General features: G+C 48.2%; 1 protein-coding gene across 3 annotated transcripts in view; it reads left to right on the plus strand.

Annotated features, from left to right (window-relative positions):
- RORC (RAR related orphan receptor C) overlaps positions 1 to 25,667 on the plus strand; it is a 93,624-nt gene that overhangs the window by 53,512 nt on the left and 14,445 nt on the right. For all 3 annotated transcript variants that reach the window (XM_083477187.1, XM_083477186.1, XM_083477188.1), the window contains one exon: positions 23,297 to 23,382. In XM_083477187.1, coding sequence (XP_083333313.1) covers positions 23,297 to 23,382 — 86 coding nt within the window. The remainder of the gene's footprint in view (positions 1 to 23,296; positions 23,383 to 25,667) is intronic.

Below are 25,667 nucleotides of genomic sequence, written 5' to 3' on the forward strand. Positions count from 1 at the left end.
AGCGTAGGACTAGCATCGGATACCACCTGTACATTCCACCCCACTAGGAACTGACCCAAAACATTGTCCAGCTCTGAATGTATTTTGCAGCCGTCTCAGTAATATGGGAAGAAGTTTTCCTTAGCCAAAAATATACCCAATCTATAGAAAGGAGCTCTTAAATCAGGCATCCCCAAACTCCGCCCTCCAGATGTTTTGGGGACTACAACTCCCATCATCCCTAGCTAGCAGGACCAGTGGTCAGGGATGATGGGAACTGTAGTCCCAAAAAATCTGGAGGGCTGATTTTGGGGGTGCCTGTCTTAAATAGAGGGAAAATCAACCTTAGTCATGCCACATGACCCAGAAGCTGTACGCCGGCTCCTTCGGCTAATAAAGCGAGATGAGCGCCACAACCCCAGAGTCGATCACGACTGGACCTAATGGTCAGGGGTCCCTTTACCTTTACCTTTTACTGAGAGTTAATGAGCGCAGCTACCATAGGTTCATTAATTTCAGTAGTTATATGCTGAGCAGTTGAACACAACACTGATAAATTTGTGGATGATGATGATGATGATGATACAGAAGATTGCATCATTGTACGCCATAGGAATTCACCTAGGCCAGGGATGAGGAATCTGGGGGTCTCGATACATTGCTAGGCTTTCATAATCCCTGGCTGCTAGCTATGCAAACTGATGGGACTGAGTCCAGCAACATCTGTCCCCACCACCACTTGTCTAAGCCCACGTTTAAATCTCTGCTGGGACTTCCAAAACCTTCGCTTCGACTCAGCTTTAGCCTCCTTCTCTTGCCCTGTCCGCATGTTTGTTGCTTTTTTTTTAACCCTGTCAGTTAAAGCAACAAAGACGGTCCCTTCCTCACTCAACTTGCCCCAGAGGTTTCTCAAGGAAACACTTTGCGCTCGACTTAACAGCTTCTTTCCTGCTCCCCACAACTTAAATTTTCGGCAGGCGCCCAGAAACCAGAAAAGCCGTTCCTCTGGCAATCTCCCTGAAGGGAGATCACTGCTCACTCTGCTTAAAATCTTTTTCGTGCGCAAAACGCCTCTCTCCGGGGTTTTGAAAAGGGTGTGAAGACTTCAAAATTAGTTGCCACCTTCCGTTTTTCTGTGGTGAAATGGGCACTGTTTTTTTAAGGCTCCCCCCCTTGCTTTCCTTCTCACCCCCCCTCAACCTACACCTTCCTTCCCACTCTCTGTTCTGAGAAATAAATGCCTTTCGTCTGTGTCAGATAAAAATCTGCTGGGCTAATCTGTCACAGACTATCAGATGGGAGATAGGGGATCCCAAAGTTTTGCAAAAGGTCATGGGCAAAATTAATTTCAGCGTGTGTGGTTTTAATTTTATATTGCTGATTGCAATGTAAAATTAGTTGTTCCCTTTACCTTCCTGCGCAATTTACAATTGCTAGCTGGGACTGGTGAGCGCACAGTGGCCCCTGGTGGCCTAAAGGTTCTTTGCAACGGGTGGTCCTGATCCCGAGATCTTCTGCTTTGCATTTGGACAGGGCGAGGGAGAAGGTCTTCCGTGGGTGCATGGGAACCCGGATGTTTCCGATTCAGTAGGGTAGCTTTCTTATGCCCCTATGATATGATAGCCATGTTCAAATATAGAAAAGGATGTCACATAGAGGAGGGAGAAAGGTTGTTTTCTGCTGCTCCAGAGAAGCGGACACGGAGCAATGGATCCAAACTACAAGAAAGAAGATTCCACCTAAACATTAGGAAGAACTTCCTGACAGTAAGAGCTGTTCAACAGTGGAATTTGCTGCCAAGGAGTGTGGTGGAGTCTCCTACTTTGGAGGTCTTTAAGCAGAGGCTTGACAACCATATGTCAGGAGTGCTCTGATGGTGTTTCCTGCTTGGCAGGGGGTTGGACTCGATGGCCCTTGTGGTCTCTTCCAACTCTAGGATTCTATGATTCTATGATTCTATTTAAATCTGTCTTCCATTCAGAGCCATGAGGAATGGAATCTTAATGGGGGGAAAGGGCAGGTAGCTCAGACAGCAGAGCACTTGCAGCGCATACAGAAAGTTTCAGGTTCAGTTGGGAACCTCCCCGATTCTGGGTTGAGATTGATAGCCACAGCACACACCTTGTTGAATAAATGTTTTGGGGGCTGCTTGGTCTGCCTGCATCTCTCAAGGAAAAGCTGAGGCTGGATTCTGGCACAGGGTTTATACAGTGGTACCTCTGGTTGCGAACGGGATCCGTTCCGGAGGCCCGTTCGCAACATGAGCAGAACGCAAGCCGCAGCGGCGCGTCTGCGCATGCGCTGGTTGCGATTTGCCACTTCTGCGCATGCATGTGACATCATTTTGTGCGCCTGCACATGCACGAGCAGTGAAACCCGAAAGTACGCTTTCCGCCACGGGACGCAACCTGAAAAAAACATATCAGGAAGCAAAACGTAACACGAGGTATTAATGTATTGTGTTAATTTTCCCTGTTAGAATGCCCAGAGCTTCTGCGCCGTTTTAAAACATTCCTTTCACATTGCGGCGGAACCTGTTGTGCTATGGAACTGTGGCTTTTCGGCCGATAGATCCACACGTCACACTAAATTTCATTTGTGGCAGTGGGTGCCATGAGGAGCGACAACAGACGTCATTGAGCAATGCAACTCCTCCCCATCTTGTCTGCGCATGCTGCCTGTGGTTCGCCTGCAAATTCCCCCATAAAGTTGGCAGGAGAAAATGTTTTGCCGATACAGTCATATCTCATGTTACGTCCGCTTCATGTTACGTTCTTTCAGGTTACGTCTCGCGGAAAGGGTTACTTCTGGGTTTCACCGCATGCACAGAGGCACAAAATGACGTCACACACATGCGCAGAAGCAGCGGATCGCAACCCGCGCAGGCGCACAGATGCGCCGCTGTGGGTTGCGCTCTTTTCATGTTGCGAACGGGCCTCTGGAACGGATCCTGTTCGCAACCAGAGGTACCACTGTATAGCGCCCCAACGTTTGTCACTTTATGCCTGCAGTTTTCCAGGTTCCGGGGGCTGCAAACTCTCTCCCCCCCCCCCCCGAATCAAATAACATGCGAGTAAGTGCTAAACCCATGTTATAGCCCATTATGTTTGTGGAAGTGGCTTTTGTGGCATGTGAAAGCTCAAATATCATGCAGAATTAAAACAGGGAAACACATTCTTTATGGAGTCGAAAAACACTGAATCGTATAATTGTAGAGTTGTAAGGGACCCCAGGGTCATCTAGTCCAACCCCCCCAATGCAGCCATCTCAACTGGAAGCATCCTTGACAGGTGGCCACCCAACCTCTGCTTAAAAACCTCCAAGGAAGGAGAGGCCACAACTTCCCAAAGGAGACCATTCCACAGTCGAACAGCCCTTACCATCAGAAATTCCCCCCTGATGTTTAGGCATGTGTTGTAGTCCATTAGTTTCCTAGCATTAGCTTCTGTGCAGTGCGGAAGCTCAGATATAACGCAGAAACCACTGGTTAGGGAAATGTTGGGGAGATGGAATAAACTGCCCTGGGGGTTGCACCCGGAACCGGTCTGGGAGCCACCCATGGGCTCCTTTCAGAGAAGGTTTTTCCCGTCCTCGGGGGGCTGAAAAGAAGGGATGTGGGGAGAAAGCCTTGAGTAGGTTGATGGAACTCGGATGTGGGTTGACGCCATGCACCAGCAGACCGAAATGTTAAAGCAACGGGAGGAAATTGAGGGGGGAGGCTTGTTTTCAAGGCCTGACGGAGGAACCAGCGAGCTCCTCTTTGAAGCGTCAGCTCTGTGGCTTAAGCTTCGCGTGCAAACCCTTCTTCTCCGTTCCTCACGGCAGTTTTGCCCCCCACCGCACTGCCGCCGCTTCTAGCACCCGTCGGAGACCCCCTCAAGCTGCCACGGCACCTCCTTTTAAAGCACGCACCTGCCTGCGGAGAGTTTTGCAGCATCACTAGAGTCCGGTGGGTTTGTCGTGGCCACAAGCACCTCTGTAGGTTTTGCAGGCAGCCCTGTTTAGGGAAGTTTTGAACAACTGGTGTTTTTGTTTTCAAAAAAAAATTATTGGTTTTCCACATTTATCACAAAATGACATGACGAAACACACAACAAAGAAAAACACACTACAATACAATAAAATTAAACACACAAAGGAATTATTTCTTCTAATACCTAATTCTCTTAACATTGCTAACTGACTTCCTTGAATCCCCTCTAACTGAATTTCATTATATCACATTTATAGCAGTTCTCCAAGTTCATGTTTCTAATAATATTAACTCCTTTCATTTACTAATCTCTTCTCCTTTATTAATATCCCAATCCTTAATGTTTACTACCACATATCCTTATTCTACCCCTAGGCCTATTTGTTACTTCCAATGATTTTCTGTTTATCTTATTTTACAATATTTAGCTAAATATTATTCCAGTCCTCTTGTGTCTCCTCTTCTTTCTGGTCACAGATTATTCCGGTTAGGTCTGCCAGCTCCAAAAAATCCAACATCTTCATCTGCCATTCTTCTATTGTTGGTATTCCTTGCGATTTCCAATTTTTGGCTAATAATGACTGTTGTTTTAATGTATTTTTAACCTTCTGTTGCAAGCCACCCAGAGTCACTAGGGAAACCCAGCCAGATGGGCAGGGTAGAAATATTATATTACTATTTTTTATTATTTATTCCCCTTGAGAAATGTTAAACAGATAGATCAGGGGGCAGGAAGCTTCATCCCTAAATGTCTTTGCCCCCCATCATCCAGCCTGGACACCGAGGTCCAGCTCCAAGAACCTTCTGGCAGTTCCCTCATTGCGGGAAGTGAGGTTATAGGGAACCAGGCAGAGGGCCTTCTCGGTGGTGGCACCTGCCCTGAGGAACGCCATCCCATCAGATATCAAGGAACAATCTGACTTTTGGAAGACTTCTGAATGCAGTCCTGTTCAGGGAGGGTTTTAATGTTTGATATTCTTTGTGTTTTAATATTCTGCTGGGAGCTGCCCAGAGTGGCTGGGGCAGCCGGGTCAGATGGGTGTGGGTGAATTATTATTATTATTATTATTATTATTATTATTATTATTATTATTAAGACTGAGGGCCACACTCCCTTCTTGGCAGACTTCCTAAGGGCTGTATGCCTGTGATGGACAGGGCCAGAGGTTTAAGTGAGTGAGGTGACGCATGCATTCTTTCCTTTGTACGGTACTCTATTTTCCACACACACACACACACACACACACAGGCCACATTCCTCCATGTAAAGCACTATGGTGCCACTCTAAGCAGTCCTGGCTTTCCCCAGAGGATTCTGGGAGCTGTAGTTTGTGACGGGTGCCGAGAGTGGTCAGGAGAGCCACTATTTCTCTTGGAGAACTGCAATTCCCAGAGTTCCCCTGAGAAGAGGGGTTGGCTGTTACTCCATAGTTTAACTAAAGAAATACCGTATTTTTTGCACCATAACACTCACTTTTTTCCTCCTAGAAAGCAAGGGGAAATGTCTGTGCGTGTTATGGAGGGAATGCCTACGGGTGGCTGGGGGGATCTGCTGCAGTCGTGAGCAGAGGATCCATGGTTCCCCTTCCTTCCCTCCTCCGTGGCTCGCTTTGAAACAGCAAAGTGGGAGAAGAGCCGCTGAGTGGGGAGGAGAGAGGGACAGAGAGCCTGCTTCTTTAAAGGAGCAAAGTGGGAGAGGAGAGGAGCCTTCTCCCCTTATACCCCTCTTCTTCATTATTAGCAGCATCCTTCTCCACCCACCCCACGCATGCTCCTTGTTCTTTGAGTACTTTTCCTTCCCTCCCCACTTAAAACGTGGTTACAAAGCACGGATCCACATGGATCCTCAGGAATTTTGCACTGGGTCACCCCAAATTCACCATCAGATCACATAGCATGTCCATGGCTACAGCTTGCACCAAAAAAATCACGCACCCACTGTTGCCTGGGGCCACAGTGGTGCAAAAACGTGGTTACAAAGCATGGATCCACGTGGATCCTCAGGATTTTTGCATTGGGCTACCCCAAACTCACTGTCAGATCACATGTCTGTGGCCACAGCATGAACCACAAAAATCATACATCCACTGTTTCGTTTAGAATATTTTTTTCCTTGTTTTCCTCCTCTAAAAACTACATGCGTGTTATGGTCGGGTGCGTATATAGAGCGAAAAATATGGTACTTGATTTTCTCTGTCCTGAATCTTCCAACATTTGGCTTCATTGGCCGTCCACAAATTCTAGTGTTAGGATAGAAAGAGAGGAAAGCTATTCTCCACCCACCTTCTCCGTGCCACACCTAATTTTATAACCTTCTGTCTTGTGGTCTCTTTCTTACTTTTCTTCCAACGTGTTTCTAAAGCCTGCGTCCCCATTCACTGGCTAGAAATGCCGCCGAATAAGATTTCTATAGAGATGTCCTCTGCCTTGAATAATTTCAGGTTGGCTGCTTGCAATGTTAAACCGCTATATCATTTTGCGTGTTTGATTCGATTCCATTTATGAATCGCCTCCGGTGAAATACCTCAAAGCGATTTCTCCGTTAAAAAACGCAGAGAATAAAAACGATGCACCGAAATACGAGGAAGCGGATACTTTAAAAAGACAGCCGTCAAAACGCAGCAAATGAAGAACGAGAAAAGTAACAACAGCAGATATCGCAGATACACACACGCTCAAAAAAGCATGACCTTTCTAGCATTTGGTAATGATGCAAACTTCCTAACTTCGCTCTGCCGAATTAATACCTGTAGTTGTGTGGGAGAGGACTGAGCTTTTGGTTGAGTCCAAAACAAATCAATTCAAAAGCGCTGATCTAATTGAGTTCTGGAGTTTGATGTCATCATCTTACCTGGTTGGCCCCGGTGAAAACAGGATGCTGGACTTTGAAGGGCGTTGGGCCTGATCCACCGACAGAGCTCTTCTTTATTTTATTTTCTTTTTTAAACTTTTATTTTGCTTTAAACAGGTACCGTATTTTTTGCACCATAACACTCACTTTTTTCCTCCTAAAAAGTAAGGGGAAATGTCTGTGCGTGTTATGGAGGGAATGCCTACGGGTGGCATGCCTACGGATTTTCCTCCTCTAAAAACTACGTGTGTGTTATGGTCGGGTGCGTGTTATAGAGCGAAAAATACGATACATATAAATATAGACAAACAAAATTACAAAGGAAAATTCCTTAATAGTAATGGGGGGGAAAACTAGAAAAAAATATCGAAGTACATGACACAGAACATAAGCAACTATGGGAAAGATAGAAGAAAAGAAAAAAGAAAAATAGAAAAAGAAAGAAAAAGAAAAAGCTAGATGAGCCAAAGCAGGAAAGCTCATCTATTGTACACTTCCGTCAAGCTCACAACAGATCATTATTCTTATCAATTAACTCCATCTGCATTCCAAAGGAATCCCTCATCTTGGTATCAGGGAACATTTCTCTATGCGGTATCATTCTAAACAGAGCCAGATCTTCCTTGCTGAGCCCTTGTCCCCTAAATAATTAGTTAAACATTCCCATTCTTCTTTCACCAACTTTTTAGGTTTATCTCTTATTGCATCTGTCAGCTTTGCGAGCTCCAAGTACTTGCACAATTTGACTACCCATTCCTCTTTAGTGGGTGTATTTTTGTCTTTCCAGTGTTTTGCCACTATAACCCTTGCTGCTGACGTTGCATACATAAATAGCCTAGTTTTGTTTGACAGAGCTCTTCTTATGGAACCTGCAGGTCCAGAGGCAGTCTATATGGATTTGCAGGTTCTTAAGGGCATGTGGCCACTGTGGGAGCAGAATGTTAGGCTAGATGGGCCCCTTTGGCCTGATCCAGCTACAGAGCTATAGAACCATGGAAGTATAGAATTGGAAGGGACCCTGCAGATCATTTAGTCCCAACCCTCTGCAATGCAAGAATATGCAGGTGTCCCATACAGGAATTGAACCTGCAACCTCGGCGTTATCAGAACCACCATCTAACAAACTGATCTCTTCTGGTGTTCTTATAATAATAATAATAATTAATTTATACCTGCCCATCTGGCTGGGTTTCCCCAGCCACTCTGAGCGGCTTCCAACACAATATTAAAATACAGTAATGCATCAGACATTAAAAGCTTCCCTAAACAGGGCTGCCTTCAGATGTATTATAAAAGTCTGGTAGTTGTTGTTCTCTTTGACATCTGACGGGAGGGTGTTCCACAGGGCGGGTGCCACCACCCAGAAGGCCCTCTGCCTGGTTCCTTGTAGCTTTGCTTCTTGCAGTGAGGGAACCGCCAGAAGGCCCTCGGAGCTGGACCTCAGTGTCCTTACTTCTTTTGGGATGGAGTTTGAAAGATCTATTTATTTTATTGCATTTACACCCTAGCCTTTCCCCCCGAAGGAATTCAAGATGGCAAGCACAGCTTTCCCCGTCCTCATTTAATCCCCACAACACCCATGTAAAGTAGGTTGAGAGTGAACGAGTGGCCCAGTGTCACACCCAATGAGTGGGGCCTTCAGCCCTGGTCCCTCCCAGGTCCTAATCTTACACTCTAACCACTACGCCGCCACCACCGGCTCTCTAAAAATAAGCACTTCTGTGAATTTTTGCTGTGCAACTCTCCAGCAAAGGAATGTGCTCAAGAAAAGGCATACGACAGGGTAGAGTATGCCGAGAAATGCATGTGTTCGTGGAAATGATGTACAAAACCGTTCTGTGAGGATGAATTGTTCGGCAGAAATAGGGGGAATTGCACGCAGAGGTATAAGGGGAAATTCGTCACGAAATGGTTTTTCATGAGGACTGCCTTAAAGAAAAAGGAAACGAAAGAAATTTGCAAACCAATGTGGAGAACGGAACTTAAAATTGGAGATCAAATATTTATTGCTATGGTCAGTAACCGGCCTTAAGGTTGGAGAAATGGGAAACTGGGAGAAAGTGGAATTATCCTATCCCTGTTTGCACCTGTGATTTGAACCCCACCCCACTCACATTTATTCCAAGATATATATATAGAGAGAGATATAATGGTGTTAAGTTATTGACAGTTTTGCTTCCAAGCCCTTTCCTAATGATCCATAAGATGGGAATTTCATTTCTTACAGCTGCCACACATTGAGTCAGCATTTGTATTATGTGCTACGGCCCCAACGCCTTCTGTTCAGACCCTATTAGTGTAAAAGAATGGGGGGCAGCCAAAATGATCAAAGGGGTGGAGCAACTCCCCTGTAAGATAAGGGGGCAGCGTTTGGGACTTCTTGGTTTAGAGGAAAGTCAAGAAGGAAGTAACTTGATAGAGGTTTATGAAATGATGTTTCTCTTAAGGGTAGGACTCAAACCAGTGGCTTCAAGCTACAAGAAAGGAGATTCCCACTAAACATTCGGGAAAACTTTCTGACGGCAAGAGCTGTTCGACAGTGGAACACACGCCCACTAGAAGTGGTGGACTCTCCTTCCTTGGAGGTGTTTAAGCAGAGGTTGGGTGGCCATCTGCCATGCATGCTTTGGCTGAGATTCCTGCATTCCAGGGGGTTGGACTAGATGACCATTGGGTCCCTTCCAATTCTATGATTCTATGAAAGTGGATAAAGAAAATGTTTTCCTCCCTGTCGTAACACTAGAACTTGTTGACTTCCAAAGAAGCTGAGTGTTGGGAGATTCAGGAGAGATGGGAAAAAAGTCCTTAATCCAGTACATGGTTAGACTGCGGAACTCCCTCCCACAGCAGGCAGAGATGGCCGCCATCTTGGGCGACTGTATTTATCTTTTAATAAATTTTATTAAGGTCTGCAGAGGGGAAATGCAAAACTTAAAATCTCTTGCCAAACCGAACCAAGACTTTTATCTAGGTGCAATAAAAACACAAAGGGGCAGGATGGGGAGAAAGAAATAGAGAAGGAGAAAGAAAGAAAGAAAGAAAGAAAGAAAGAAAGAAAGAAAGAAAGAAAGAAAGAAAGAGAAAGGTAGAAAAATAAGATTCAGAAACTAAAGAACTTCCGATTCTTCCTCCATCCGCTATGCAGAAACAAAATTCACTTCGTCCAATCCAACATATAACACTTCACAAAGAAACTTTCTATAAACAAACATTAATCTTACATCCTCAAACCATCGTGGGCATCTTTAAAAGAGGATTAATTGATTGTGATTTTATGTAAACTGTGTTGCTTTTACTGATGTTAGCCGCTCTGAGCCCGGCTTCGGCTGGGGAGGGCAGGATATAAATAAAATTTTATTATTATTTTATTATTATTAGTATTCGATAAATTCAAAGGCTATCCGTGTCTGGTCGCCATGTTGGCTGCACTTCCACAGGTGGGCGAAGGGCTGATCTAGACTTGGTCGCTGCAACCGCGACCACTTTGTTTGGGTGCCGAGATCACTGCAGTCGTGTTCCTGTTTTGTGACTCACGATCAAAGGGATAAACGACTGACGGCAGAGGAACTTTTGCTTGGGGGCAAATCGCCGTCGGTAAGGGGCGAGGCAGCGAGGCTGAATCATAGAGCTGTGGGAAGACAGTCTCGGGTCAGAGACAGGTTGCGGGGCGAGAAGCAAGAAAATATAAAGACACACATATTTTCCAAAATAATCCTCCCTGCCTTTTTGAAGCCTGTGTTCAAACCGGGTTCATCTTCAGTTTTCGGGTTTTGCACCTGGGCGGCCACTGTGAGAACAGGATTCCGGGCTGATTCAACTGGGGTCTTCTTCGGTCCTTATGGAACCTCCTGGTCCAGAATAGTCTATCTCGATTCTTAGGTTCTTAAGGGCATTTGGCCACTGTGAAAACAGGGTTCTCAGCATCACCTTTCAGTAAGTCAGAATATCTCAACCACTTATTCTCCATATTTAACTTTTTTTGTACCTGAGCTTCCACTGGTGAAATCCATTTGGGTGTTTTTCTTACCAAAAGATCCTGATATCTAATCCATACATTATAAAGCGCCTTCCTGATTATATGGTTCTTAAAACCACTATGGGCCTTTACTTTATCATACCAAAGATATGCATGCCATCCAAACTATTATCCAGTCCCTCCAAGTCCAAAATATCCTCATTTTCTAATTTAATCCAGTCTTTAATCCAGCAGAAGGCCGCTGCCTCAAAATATATCTTCAAATCAGGCAGGGAAAAACCTCCTCTTTCTTTTATGTCCGTAAGCAGCTTATACTTAATTCTCAGGTTTTTCCCCTGCCAAATAAATTATGCGAACAGGGTTCTGGGCTAGATGAGGACCGCTTGTTCTTCATTTCCTCTATTATGAGGGGAATGTTGGTGAAAATCACATTTTTTAAAAATGACAAGATGGAGTATGGGGGGATGAGCAATAAGTATAATGCAGCAATTAATAAGATAAGAATAAAGATAAGAATAAAAACACCACGGCGGGAGAGGTGGGAAGTTAAAAAGGGAAATGTAAGTGAATGATATATTGTATGTGAGGTAAACTTGTTAAAAACCTTTGGGGAAAAACAAATAAAAAATAACATTTAAAAAATGTTTTATGAGACAATCACACACACACCCCCCCAAAAAATTGCATTTTAGGAAAAATGGTGTGTAAAATATTGCCACATTTTTGTGAGGAGTTTAAGATAAAATTGCAAACTCAGGTGGAAAACAGGAGAAATTGCAAGAAATGGAAAGGTTTCTCCATCATCAACATGAAGTTCCCAGCAACTGGTACCCAGAAGCATCCTTTCTCTGGCAGTGGGGGCAGAGGCAGGTGAGCTTTGCCCCACAGGTGATGTTCTGCTGTGATAGCCACCCTGCTCTTTACGGGAGCAGCCGAACGTTCAGGCAGTTGGTGTACACATCCTGGGCTCAGTGGAGCACAGTCATCATTGGGTCAATAAGGAGGAGGCTATTTCAGTGGGTCTACTCTGAGTCAAGGGACGCGGGTGGAGCTGTGGGTTAAACCACAGAGCCTAGGACTTGCCGATCAGACGGTCGGCGGTTCGAATCCCCGCGGCGGGGTGAGCTCCCGTTGCTCGGTCCCTGCTCCTGCCAACCTAGCAGTTCAAAAGCACATCAAAGTGCAAGTAGATAAATAGGTACCGCTCCGACGGGAAGGTAAACGGCGTTTCCGTGTGCTGCTCTGGTTCGCCAGAAGCGGCTTAGTCATGCTGGCCACATGACCCGGAAGCTGTATGCCGGCTCCCTTGGCCAGTAAAGCGAGACACAGACACAGAGTTGTCTGTGACTGGACCTAATGGTCAGGGGTCCCTTTACCTTTACCCATGTACTATCTAAAACCAGAGTGACCCAAACCCTCAATCCGTGTACCTCAGTATGGTTTACACGAGGCTTGTCCAACTCACAAGAGACTGCGATCTAAAGGTAAAAGGTAAAGGTACCCCTGACCATTAGGTCCAGTCAGCCGAAAAAGCCCTGGCTCTGGTTGAGGCCAGCCTAACTTCCCTGTGGCCCAGGATTTCCAAGATGTTTTTATTTGAAGACCGTAAGGTCCTCCATGGGACATACCAGGAGAGGCGGTCCCATAGGTACGAGGGTCCTAGGCTGTATAGGGCTTTCAAGGTTAAAACCAGCACCTTAAACCTGATCCTGTACTCCACCGGGAGCCAGTGCAGCTGGTATAGCACCGGGTGAATGTGATCCTGCGGCGAGGACCCCATAAGGAGTCTCACCACGGCATTCTGAACCGCGGGAATTTCTGGGTCAGTCTCAAGGGCAGCCCCACGTAGAGCGAGTTACAATAATCATGTCTGGAGGTGACCGTCACGTGGATCACAGTGGCCAGATCAGGGCAAGAGAGACACAGATCAGGGTGAGAGAGACCACATACAGTGGTACCTCAGGTTACAAACACTTCAGGTTACAGACTCTGCTAACCCAGAAATATTGCTTCAGGTTAAGAACTTTGCTTCAGGATAAGAACAGAAATCGTGCTCCGGCGGCGCGACAGCAGCGGGAGGCCCCATTAGCTAAAGTGGTGCTTCAGGTTAAGAACAGTTTCAGGTTAAGTACGGACCTCCGGAACGAATTAAGTACTTAACCCGAGGTACCACTGTACATGGCCCCCCCCCTCGTTTAATCCCCGCAACAACCCTGTGAGGTAGCTTAGGCTGAGAGGCAGGGATTGACCCATGGAAATCCAGTTCCTAGGGGAATGATTTGAACCGTGCTCTCCCCAAGGTCTGCACTCGACCCGCTACGCCACCCTAGCTCCCCTTGATGTTTTCTCCATCCCCAAGCCTCGCAGGGCTCTTTGCGTCCCAGGACCCCTCAGGTCCTGCCACTCTCGGCCACGGCAAAGGGAGTTTGGGGTTGTTTCCCTTGCACCTTCACTCTTGCCAGAGCGCCCGGGCGAACTGAGTAAGACACGCACACCGGGTGGGAGTTGGGTTTCCATCTCTCCCGGGGGCGCCTGCTGTGTTGTGCGTCTTTCCTGCTTTGATTCATGTGGCGAGGGTGTCAACGACTCAGCCTTCCTCCACGCTGCTGCTGTGGCTGCCCCTACGCTGCGAGGGGGGGAAGGAAGGGGAGGGGGGCCATGAATCGGCAGCAATAAACACACAGTCATCTCGAATGCCTCTTTGCCTTTCATCCTGCGTTGTGGCTGGGTTTTGTTTTGCTCTCTCTTTTATAACAGGTGCAGTTTTTGAGCGAGAGCAGATTTCGATGCCGTGTCGAACGTGCTGGTGGTAGCCTTTCAAACCTAGAGTTGGCCAGGTTCAAAACCCTTTCCTGGCATGTTGTGGACTTCCCAGATACCAAGGGGGGCAGCAGGGACAGGAAGGCAGGCTGTGGTTGGAAAGGTGCGCTCTTCATCTTCCCGGGAGGTCAGGAAGTGGTGTCAGCAGTGGGATCCCCTCTCTGGGGAAGGGAGGGCTCTGAGCGGGAAGGGGCGAGCCCAGTGGGAGCCAGTGACTCAGCCATGACCATAACCCCAACACCAGTAAGAGTTTAACACAGGGACGGGGAGCATCTGTGATGTTTTCCAGGTGCTAGGACTCAGACTCCCATCAGCTGCCACGAACACGAGCAACGGTCAAGGGTAATGGCGCCGTAGTTCAGGAACAACTACGGGAACACATGTCCATTGTTTTTCCCGAAACAATTTGGCTGCTTGCAAGTATAGGTGTCTAGGATCAGAGCGGGTGGCGCTGTGGGTTAAACCACAGAGCCTAGGACTTGCTGATCAGAAGGTCGGCGGTTCGAATCCCAGCCACGGGGTGAGCTCCCGTTGCTCGGTCCCTGCTCCTGCCCACCTAGCTGTTTGAAAGCATGTCAAAGTGCAAGTAGATAAATAGGTACCACTCTGGCGGGAAGGTAAACTGCGTTTCCGTGCGCTGCTCTGGTTCGCCAGAAGCGGCTCAGTCATGCTGGCCACATGACCCGGAAGCTGTACGCCGGCTCCCTCTGCCAATAAAGCGAGATGAGCACCGCAACCCCAGAGTTGGTCATGACTAGACCTAATGGTCAGGGGTCCCTTTACCTTTTAGGATCAGAGTGTCAGAGAACGGAAAGTGCCGTTAACATCCTCACATTCAGGCCAGCCGCTGGCTGGTTCTAACCTGCAAGGAACATCTTGCACATGTCACAGATTCAAGTGATTACATTTTCAAAAGTCCAGGCTAGAGTTGTGGAACATCAGAATGCCACTTATTATTCAACTCTACACGTGAACATTAAAAAAAAAACAACTTGCCCCCAAAGGGAAAATCAGGAAAAGGATGGTTTCCCAGGGACCCCAAGCTCAGGGCTGTTCTGGGTGCCTTGGGAAATGAGGGCGGCAGGGGGCTCAGATTGGTCTAGAGTGGCGCTCTGTAGCGTGTTGGGTGCCTGATGGTTTATTCAGCTCTCTCTGTTTTGTATAGAAGAACTAGGTGAGTTTTCTTTTTTATAATCTCCTACCCACAGTCTGTCACAGCTGGTGCCTGTGCCTTTGTGACCCCAAATACCACAGCTGGGAGTAGAAATGAGCCCCCTTACCGATTACGTTCTCCTCGCCACGGCATCCTCTGATGTTATCAGGACCCTTGGCAGTTCACAAACAGCTATACCACTCCTGGGTCTACTGACATCTTCAGCCCCCCTTAGAAAACACACCAAAAGAAAGAAATAAAAGGTTTAGGGTTTCCTGGAAACCAAACCCACACACCCCAGCCTGGGTCTCTGAAAAGCCAGCAGGCACTTTCTGCCCCACTCACCCGCTGCCGCCCCTCTCGCCTAGTTCACAGACCCCTCGGCGCCTCTTCCCCACGACCCCAATCAGGGAGGGGGGAAAGAGTTGTCGGCCCCAAAGGGCAGAGGGTTAAACTGCCTCATCAAACAGATTGTAATCTCGACCGGTTTGGGAAACGCTGTGCGGGGAGAGTTGCAAGCAATGGTTTGCTTTGAGCCCCAAGTCCTTAGGGTGGCTGCTGATGCGTTCCTTGGCGCAGAGCATTGTGGCGCATGCGCTAGCCAGCAGACAACCGTCCTCTTCTCCCATGTGCAGCTAGGAGTGCTCATTTGGGTGCCTCCCCAATCCAGGTCCCTTCGGGATTTGGAAAAAAACGGGGTTACTTTCCCCCTTTTAATAACAAAAGGAGACCCTGCTGAGTCAGGCCAAAGGAGACCACCTGGGGCAGTATCCTGTTCTCACAGTGGCCAACCAGGTTGCCTGTGGGAAAGTTGCAAGCAGGATCCGAGTGTCACGGTCTGGTCTACGGGCGATCGAAGTCCCGGCTGGGGACGTCGGGACCGGGGCAAGATGGCCGGGTGGGAGAAGGAAAGAGAGTCCAGAAGTCAGGGGTCCGAGGGTCAGGAAGCAGGGAGTCAGGAAGTCAGGGGTCCGAGGGTCGAGAAGCAAGGAGTCACGAAGTCAGGGGTCCGAGGGTCAGGAAGCAAGGAGTCACGAAGTCAGGGGTCCGAGGGTCAGGAAGCAAGGAGTCACGAAGTCAGGGGTCCGAGGATCAAGAGGCAAGGAGTCACGAAGTCAGGGGTCCGAGGGTCGAGAAGCAGGGAGTCAGGAAGTCAGGGGTCCCAGGGTCAGGAAGCAAGGAGTCACGAAGTCAGGGGTCCGAGGGTCAGGAAGCAAGGAGTCACGAAGTCAAGGGTCCAAGGGTCAGGAAGCAAGGAGTCACGAAGTCAGGGGTCCCAGGGTCAGGAAGCAAGGAGTCACGAAGTCAAGGGTCCGAGGGTCGGGAAGCAAGGAGTCACGAAGTCAAGGGTCCGAGGGTCAGGAAGCAAGGAGTCACGAAGTCAAGGGTCCGAGGGTCGAGAAGCAAGGAGTCATGAAGTCAAGGGTCCGAGGGTCAGGAAGCAAGGAGTCATGAAGTCAAGGGTCCGAGGGTCGAGAAGCAAGGAGTCATGAAGTCAAGGGTCCGAGGGTCAGGAAGCAAGGAGTCACGAAGTCAAGGGTCCGAGGGTCGAGAAGCAAGGAGTCATGAAGTCAAGGGTCCGAGGGTCGAGAAGCAAGGAGTCATGAAGTCAAGGGTCCGAGGGTCGAGAAGCAAGGAGTCACGAAGTCAAGAGTCTGAGGGTCAGGAAGCAAGGAGTCACGAAGTCAAGGGTCCGAGGGTCGAGAAGCAAGGAGTCACAAAGTCAAGCGTCCAAGGGTCAAGAAGCAAGGAGTCAGGAAGTCAAGAGTCTGAGGGTCAGGAAGCAAGGAGTCAGGAAGTCAGGGGTCTGAGGGTCAGGAAGCAAGGAGTCAGGAAGTCAGGGGTCCGAGAGTCGAGGAACAGGGAGTCATGAAGTCAAGGGTCCGAGGGTCAGGAAGCAAGGAGTCACAAAATCAGGGGTCCGAGGGTCGAGGAACAGGGAGTCATGAAGTCAAGGGTCCGAGGGTCGAGAAACAAGTCACAAAGTCAGGGGTCCAAGGATCAAGAAGCAATGAGCTGAGGTCCGAGGATCAGGAAGTAAGGAGCCAAATGCAGCAAGGCAGGAAACGTGTTTTTTGGCAAAGAGCCGAAGGGAAATGCTGACCTTATATCCCTTCTGGGCTCTTGCCACCAGGTGCTGTGAGTTACCAAGCAGCCTCACCTGTGCGGCCTTGCCTTGCCTCTCCAGAACAAACTTAGGAAGGCCCCAATCCTGCGAACCCCTACTGGTCCCAGGGCCTGTGGCTCCTGCAGGCACTCCTGACACCAAGCTCAAGAGCAACTCTCCCCTCCTGCAAATGCTTTTCAGAAGCATTGTAGCCGTCGATGCCGCTCTCCTCCATGAATTTGTCTAATTCTCTTTTTGAAGTTGTCCTAGTTGCTGGCCGTGCTGTGGGATCAAGGTCCACAGTTTCTGTGCTGCACAGAGAAGGACTTTCTTTTCTCTGTTTTGAATCTTCCAACATTCGGTTTTCACTGAATGTCCAGGCCAGGCATAATCTTACAGACTTCTATCACGTCACCTTTTCTTCGCTTTTTCTCTGCACTAAAAAGTCCTAAACACGACAACCTTTCCTCCTTAAGAGAGTTGCTCCTGGAGTGATGCTGATCTAGATATCTTCTGCTACAACCTCATTTCGATTTCCCCATTTTCTCCAGAGAGCTATGCGTCCTGCACACTTTGATGCATCAGGCCATGAACTCCACCCCTCAGGTCATGGATTCAAAAATGGAAAGGGATAAGAAATGTGGCCAAAAAAAATAGAGAATGATCTCAGTGCCCTCATAGGTTCCATTGTTCGTTCCTATGCTTTGCTTTTCCTGATGCATGAGAGTGCGTGAACACATTGGGCAGATGCCACACGAACAAAGAACCCTACTGTGACTCCATGTGATGCCCAGATTGTGTACTTGTTGTGTTTGTCGGTTCAGATGACACCCGACACATACACCATTCACTCATGCCCAAGGGAGCCCATGTTTTCTGTTTGGGGTAGGGCCTTTTCAAAGGCGCCCTAGTGTGGTGTTCTTGAAAAACGAAGGCAAGATGGTGTCGGGCCCTGTCCGGTTGCTATGGTAACGCAGCCTGGGGTTGCCATCTTCTGTCAGGCAGGCCCTCCAATTTGCCTTGCGTTCTTTATAGTCAGCAGTTTCAAAAGAGGGCAGGGAGTTTTCCTGTAGTTTCTGAGCCTGGAGTCCAACACAGCGACATTTGTCATCCTTTCTCATTTCTGTAACACCATTTGGCACCCAAAAAAATCTGTTTGTCGTTTTCTCTCCACCCTGCTCTTCAATTCCCACTGGCATTACGTTCAAGATGGTGGCAACTAGGGATGGGCGAATGTGCCCACTTTGGTTTCTCATTCTTTCAGTTTGAGTTCAGTCCTCTGTGTTTCCTCATCAATTTGCGATATGTATTTTTAAAGTCCTCATGAAAATTCATTGATATTTCGGTCCAAAATTTCTCTTGTTGCACACATTTCCATATTGCAGTTTTTTTAATGCACACATTTCTTTGCAAAACGGTTTCCCTGGCACATTTTAAGCATGTTATTTTCACTGAAAAGCATGCATTTCAATGCACACTTTACACTAGTATAGTATTTTTGTGCACACAACTGGACTGGAGAATTAGATTGCAAAATTCAGAGCAGTGCAAATTTCAAAGGATACTTCTGTAAAGTGCAGATTAGAGCCACATTCACCCCATGCTTTTTTAAAGCCCTGTTATCCCATTTTAAACAGCCATGGCTGCCCCCAGAATTCTTAAATTTGTTAAGGGTGCCGGAAGTAGTTAGGACAGCCCCACAAAACTGCAATTCTCAGAGTAGTTTAACAATCAGTCCCTCTTGGGGAATTTTAGCTCTGTGGGATAAATTGAGGCACCACCTAACAGCTCTCGGCACCGTTAACAAACCACAGCTCCCAGAATCCTTTGGGGGGGAGCCATGATCATTTAAAATGGTATTATAGTGCTTTAAATGTATGCTGCGAACACAGCTGAAGTGAAGATCACTTTTCGCTGCAAACAGAACCGAATCTCTTCCCCTGAAGGACAACGGAGAATTGGGGAGGGGGCTCTGTTTGTCTCGAAAGAGCGGATTTTTAGCACAGCTCCTCGCCCGGAGTGAACGGGGTCCGCCTTCATTCCTTTTTCTGCTGACGCAAGCGCCATTTCCGATGAGGCAATGGAAGCTGTGACGCGGAGCCTAGACGGGAATCAACCCCCCGTTTCCGAACCGCATCAGCACGTATATAAAATACAGATACATATATGATTATTATTTTTTGCTTATTTGGTTTGTGTGTTTTTGCTCTCCTCTTCATTTTGCAATCGACCCAATCGTGTGCACCCAGAGCTCTGTTGACCTTGCGTCAGGAGGGCGGATTTACTGGCATCAATCTCTGTATAAAAGTGAGAGTTGTTCTTTACTGGCAGAATCTTCAAGGTGGACGGGCTGACTAATTTAGGGGCTGACTCATGCGGCTTCTTGTGGTTCAGGGAAGAAACCACTGGCCTCCGTGGTTTAATTTTCCTCCCCTTTCTATTATTAATATGACATTACACTTAGGTAGCTGCAGGTGATGCAATGCAAAAAAACAGTGTCGTTTACCCTGCCTGTAAAGACCCAGAGACTCTCACAAAGCAGAGAGAGTCCCTGAGGGTCTCCTTGCAACAGCGCTGCAAGATGGACTAAGGCAGGAATGGAGAGATGTAAACTTTTCCAGATTGACTTCATTATTATTTTTTAAACTAGACTTCCAGGGGATGGCAACTTGAGTCAGGCGCAAACGACTTAGGTTTGTAGCCAGCAGTATAACTCCCTACTCAGTGTAGACCCGTTGAAATAAATGAGCGTGTGCCACGTGGTGCATGCTCTGATTATCTCTCGCTTGGACTACTGCAATGCACTCTACGTGGGGCTACCTTTGAAGGTGACCTGGAAACTGCAATTAATCCAGAATGCGGCAGCTAGACTGGGACTGGGAGCGGCTGCCGAGACCACATAACACCGGTCTTGAAAGACCTACATTGGCTCCCAGTACGTTTCCGAGCACAATTCAAAGTGTTGGTGCTGACCTTGAAAGCCCTAAACGGCCTTGGCCCAGTCTCCCTGAAGGAGCATCTCCACCCCCATCGTTCTGCCCAGACTCTGAGGTCCAGCACCGAGGGCCTTCTGGCGGTTCCCTCTCTGCAAGAAGCCAAGCTACAGCGAAACAGGCAGAGGGCCTTCTCAGTGGTGGCGCCCGCCCTGTGGAACGCCCTCCCACCAGATGGCAAAGAGAAAAATAAGTACCAAACTTTTAGAAGACATCAGAAGGCAGCCCTGTTTAGGGGAGCTTTTAATGTTTAATAGGTTATTATATTTTAGTGTTCTGTTGGAAGCCGCCCAGAGTGGCTGGGGAAACCCAGCCAGATAGGCGGGGTATAAATAAATTATTATTATTATTATTATTATTATTATTATTATTATTATTATTATTTTCAGTGGATCTGTTTGAGTAGGATTGAGATGAGGTGCAGCTTATAAGACCTAACCCTGCAGCAAAATACACCCACTCCAGATCTAATTTCTACCCACATGCTTGAGCTGAGAGGCAAGGCTTGTGTGCACATTACTCTGGACACGGGTGCAAGCCGCCTCTCTACACATGGGCAAGGGGTCGTGTGAAAGAGTGCCGGATCCTGGACCAGATGGGTCTTTGGGGTCTGATCCAGCAGCCAAGCTCTTCTTAATGTCGTATAAAATGCCGTGACAAAGGGTGGGAAAATAGATTTTCTTGTCCTTCTGTTTCACGTCTCGGGGGTCTTCCGTCTCCCCTTCCCACAGCCACCTGCAGAGGTAGGATGCAGCCCTCTCCCCTTTCGTGTGGTTTGCTGCGCCGACATCCCTGCCTCTGCACGGTGGGTTCTCCCCGGTGCCACCCCAGGGTGGTTAAACATTTCTGGTGCGAGAAGCGAGGGGGTCGTTCTGCCTCGAAGCAGCTGCCTCTTTGCTCCCCCTGCCATCGCTCGCCACAGCTGAGCTGCGGTTATTCAGCGGGGTCAGCAGGGAAACGGTCTCTGCATGCGCCTTAGGGCACTGTTGTCGACGACGATTTGTGGCTCGCGGCTCGTGTTCCCGGGGATGCGGGTGGCTTTGAAAAAGAAGGTTCTGCAGTTGAGAGACTTGGGAAAGGGCCCAGGAGTCCTGCGGCGACTGTTAGCATGGTAGCAAAGGCAGAACCACCTCAATTGCAAGCGAAAGACCAAATCGACCCAAAAGGGGTTGAGGGGAAGAAATTCACAACTAAAAATGGGATGTTTTTGGTTGCCAGCATGAAAGCAACAAGAGAGGAACCAACATCTTGGTTCCCAGGGGGTGAGATTTGGAGTTATTGGGGTGTATTCCATTTATATTCTCACACACAATACAGATCCTTTTAGCTCTGCCCCAAACCTGTGTAGGGGAATTTTTGGGAAATATCCAGGCAGCGGCATTGTGTAACTCACGTAAGGCAGGCAGGCAGCCCCAGACTAAGCGCCCTGCTAAAAATCTGTCTTCACGCAATCCTTTTCAGTTTTTAAAAGCACTGAGCTATTTCATTGGTCCTAACAGCAACTCCGGGGACCTAGGCCCACTTTCCTGCAAAACTGAGAGGTAGTGACTTCTCCGTGGTGACTGGTTCAGGCAGGATTCGAACTCAGGGTCCCTGTGAAAGGTGGGGAGGTTTCGTTTGGTTCCTAGAAAGTATGAGCAGGAAGTCATTTCCCTTACCACCTCAAACCCCTACCGAAAACATGCGAGCTGGTAAGGATTTTGAAAGCCGAAAGAGTCGGACACTTCTCATATGCTCAGAGGCTCTCTTGCCGGGTGGTGTTCTGAAAGCCAGTGAGGAAGAATGTAGTACAAGGGTGCCCCCTAGTGGACCAAGGTCTGTATTGCAGCTGGTGCTTTTTGCCAAAAGGGGACAAAATGTACCTATCTTTCCTAAACAGTCTGGAAAACGACAGAAGAATAACTCTTTCATGACAAGCCCCATAATGTCACTCACTGGAATGTTGGGCTCCAAAGACGTCCATTTCCTCTCTTAACTCTTTTGCCTTATTTCCTGGCAGTAGCAAAAGCCAGGTAGCATCTTTCAAGGGCGACGGGGTACTTTGTGCTCTCAGCAGTGAAGTTTGGAGTTCAAATCAGAACCTGTGAGATCTGGGGCCTCTGCCTGGTTCCCTGTAACTTGGCTTCTCGCAGTGAGGGAACCGCCAGAAGGCCCTTGGAGCTGGACCTCAGAGTCCGAGCAGAACGATGGAGGTGGAGACGCTCCTTCAGATATACTGGACCGAGGCCGTTTAGGGCTTTCAAGGTCAGCACCAACACTTTGAATTGTGCTCGGAAATGTACTGGGAGCCAGTGTAGGTCTTTCAAGACCGGTGTTATGTGGTCTCAGCGGCCGCTCCCAGTCACCAGTCTGCCTGCCGCATTCTGGATTAGTTGTAGTTTCCGGGTCACCTTCAAAGGTAGCCCCACATAGAGCGAATTGCAGTAGTCCAAGCAGGGCTGAGTGAGATCAATGCCATTTTAACTAATGTGTGACAAAGTGAACCAAGTTTTTAATGACAAAACGAATGCAAGGATGAGTTCCTAACTCCCTATACAGCTCAGAAGCAGCTAAATGGAGAGACCGCTTTAGCCCTTATACACCTAATAAAAAAGGTAAAGGTAAAGGACCACTGACAGTTAAGTCCAGTCGCGAACGACTCTGAGGTTGCGGCGCTCATCTCGCTTTATTGGCCGAGGGAGCCGGCATACAGCTTCCGGGTCATGTGTTCAGCATGGCTAAGCCGCTTCTGGAGAACCAGAGCAACGCACAGAAACGCCGTTTACCTTCCCGCCGGAGCGATACCTATTTATCTACTTGCACTTTGACGTGCTTTCGAGCTGCTAGGTTGGCAGGAGCAGGGACCGAGCAACGGGAGCTCACCCCATTGTGGGGATTCAAACCACCGACCTTCTGATCAGCAAGCCCTAAGCTCAGTGGTTTAGACCACAGCGCCACCCACATGCCATATACACCTAGTAGATCGCATCAGTCCATTAGAGAGCCTTTCCCGCAAGCTTCAAAGATCTCACAATCCCCCTACACAGGAACCCAGAGCAGGGCTTTTAGGGTGGCCGTCCCTGTTCTGTGGAACAGCATCCCTGGCAAGAGGCATCAGAAATCACTGAAGACGTTTTTTGTTCCAACAGGGTTTCCCAGCTGCACAAATGGGTCTTTTCAACTTGTTAAGAGTTTTAGTCTTCTTTTAAGCCTATATGTTGCTTTTGTGTTTTTAAAACTGTTCTCGCTTACCTCGTGTGTGTGTGTGTGAATCGGCTTGAGGCGCTGGTTTGGAAAGCGATTAACAAATCAGTTGCAAGAACAAAAGCAACCCTAATTTCTGCGAGCTCCTAATGAACGCAAGCCTAAAATGGAAGTTCTTTATTTAAACCAGATTTTGCCTTCTTTGCTTCTTATTTTAACCAGATTTTGCCTTCTTTGTTTCTCCCTCCTCCCTTACTACAGCCCAGATCGAGGTGATCCCCTGCAAGATCTGCGGAGACAAGTCCTCCGGGATCCACTACGGCGTCATCACGTGCGAAGGGTGCAAAGTGAGTCAGAAGAGGCAGCCACAACCTGCTATGGGCATAGCTGTCAACCGTCCCTTATTTGGTGGGAAAGTCCCTTATCCCAGCACCGTTTCCTGCTGCTGTCCCTTTTTGATGATGTCCCTTAAATTTCCCGGGTTTCAAAAGAAGCAGCTCCTCTCCCTCCCCTCTGCCGGCCAGGGAGGAGGGAGGCTCCAACTGTGTTGCTTGGCTGCGTTCCTCACCCAATAAGGAGTCTAAGAACGACTGTGGGGTGGAGCTTGCATGCCTTGTGCCAATCAAATCGGCCGCGTTGCCTGGGGACTCGCCTTTGCTCAGCGCTTCCCAGCGGAGAGGTGATGGTGGTTTTCCTTGCCGCATCCCCTTTGCCGGGTTGCTGCGCTGTGGGAACCACCGCTTGAGGCTTCGTTGGGCTGCTGGCTGGGCTTTCTGCCTTTGGCTTGGAGGGACTCAGAAACTGAACATACCTGTGCTGGGAAAATCCCTTATTTTGGCTGCTGATCCCTCATTTTCGAGGCTGCTGGTCCCTTATTTTCAAATCTGTAAGTTGACAGCTATGGTTATGGGTTCCATGGCACTCACCAGTGCCATAGAAACCCAGATCAGCTAAGGGTGTTATCATGGGAATTGGGGTTGCTTGTGTGTAAACCTCCAGCTGTTCCAAACTGCTTAGGGGTGGTTGCGTCTTTCCCCGGCTGAGCAGCCCTTTTGCGCGGCTGCTCAGTCGCTCGCAGAATCCATCAGTGGGCGTCTCCTAAATTTCCTCCAGCATAAGAATTCCTTAACGGACAACCTTCTCCTCGTCTCTCTGCGCGGAAGCCTTCTGCGCAGAGTGGGCGTGCCAAGTGGTGGTCCTCCACCCTCCTCACTGACTTCACTGGAAGAGTCTCGGAGCCTCCCCTCCGAAGTGCTCTCTGCCTCTTCCTTCTTCCTGGTGTCACCTGGACTTCCTTCCCCAGAGGACGTTCTCGCTCTTCCCTTACTTGTCCCCTCTCCGGCAGAATCTGGGAGCCTAGCCTCTCCACTCTGCTCTGATGTCAGTTCCCTGACAGGTGTTATCCTGCAAAGGCCAAACTACAACAATTCAGTGGGAGTTGTGGCCCCAAAACATCTGATTTTATAAATAAACTAGGATTCTGGTAGATCCATTCCAGCTCCATATAAAACATTTTTGGTCTTCTTAAGTAAAAATAGGAGCTTTGGGCAAATTACGAAAACTGAAACGTGGATTTAATTGTGGATGTTGTTTTGGTTGTAGGTTAGGAAAGAAAACCATGACTGCTATAAAGGGGGGGGGAATAGTGTTATGTATTATGGAATGTTACGTTCAATACAATATTCTTAATTCTATTTGTTAGTGTTGTTAGGAGTTCCTCTTTCAGAGAGCAGCAGTTTTCCCAGGGTGGTTTAACAATCGATCCCTCTTCCCAAGGGAACTCTGGGGATTGTCGTTCTGGGAAGACAACATCTCTCAGCATTTTTAACAGTGCCAGATTTACGTATAAGCTAAATAAGCTATAGCTTCAGGCCCCACTCTCTTGGGGGGGGGGCCCAAAAAAATTTAAAGGGAAAAAACAACTGGATGTACATTTCCAAAATATAAGATAAAGAACAAATAAAATAAAACCTACATACAGCAACAGTGTTTTGTGTTGTGTAGGCTCCTATGGTGCAAGTCATGGGCCCCGCCTACTAGCCTGCTCCCTCAAATATCACTGCTTTGCTCCTTTCTATATATCGGGTGCCTATATTCTTCATGGACTGGTTGCATGGCCACATGGGCAAATGGCTTGAGATACTTATTAGGTCCATAAATTAGCATATAGCATATATTCAACAACAAAAAACCAGTGACAATTTGATATTGCCTAAGGACAGCTGAAGGGACGTGGGTGGCGCTGTGGGTTAAACCACGGAGCCTAGGACTTGCCAGTCAGAAGGTCGACGCTTCGAATCCCCGCGACGGGGTGAGCTCCCGTTGCTCGGTCCCTGCTCCTGCCAACCTAGCAGTTCAAAAGCACGTCAAAGTGCAAGTAGATAAATAGGTACTGCTCCAGCGGGAAGGTAAACGGCATTTCCGTGCGCTGCTCTGGTTCGCCACAAGTGGCTTAGTCCTGCTGGCCTTATGACCCCGAAGCTGTATGCTGGCTCCCTCGGCCAATAAAGCGAGATGAGCGCTGCAACCCCAGAGTCGGTCACGACTGGACCTAATGGTCAGGGGTCCCTTTACCTTTACCTTTTTAAGGACAGCTGGACCTATAAAGGGCCCCATTACCTTCAGTAGCTCA

The sequence above is a fragment of the Podarcis liolepis genome (genome assembly GCF_965112155.1).
Source record: "Podarcis liolepis genome assembly, chromosome: 15".
Taxonomy (NCBI): domain Eukaryota; kingdom Metazoa; phylum Chordata; class Lepidosauria; order Squamata; family Lacertidae; genus Podarcis; species Podarcis liolepis.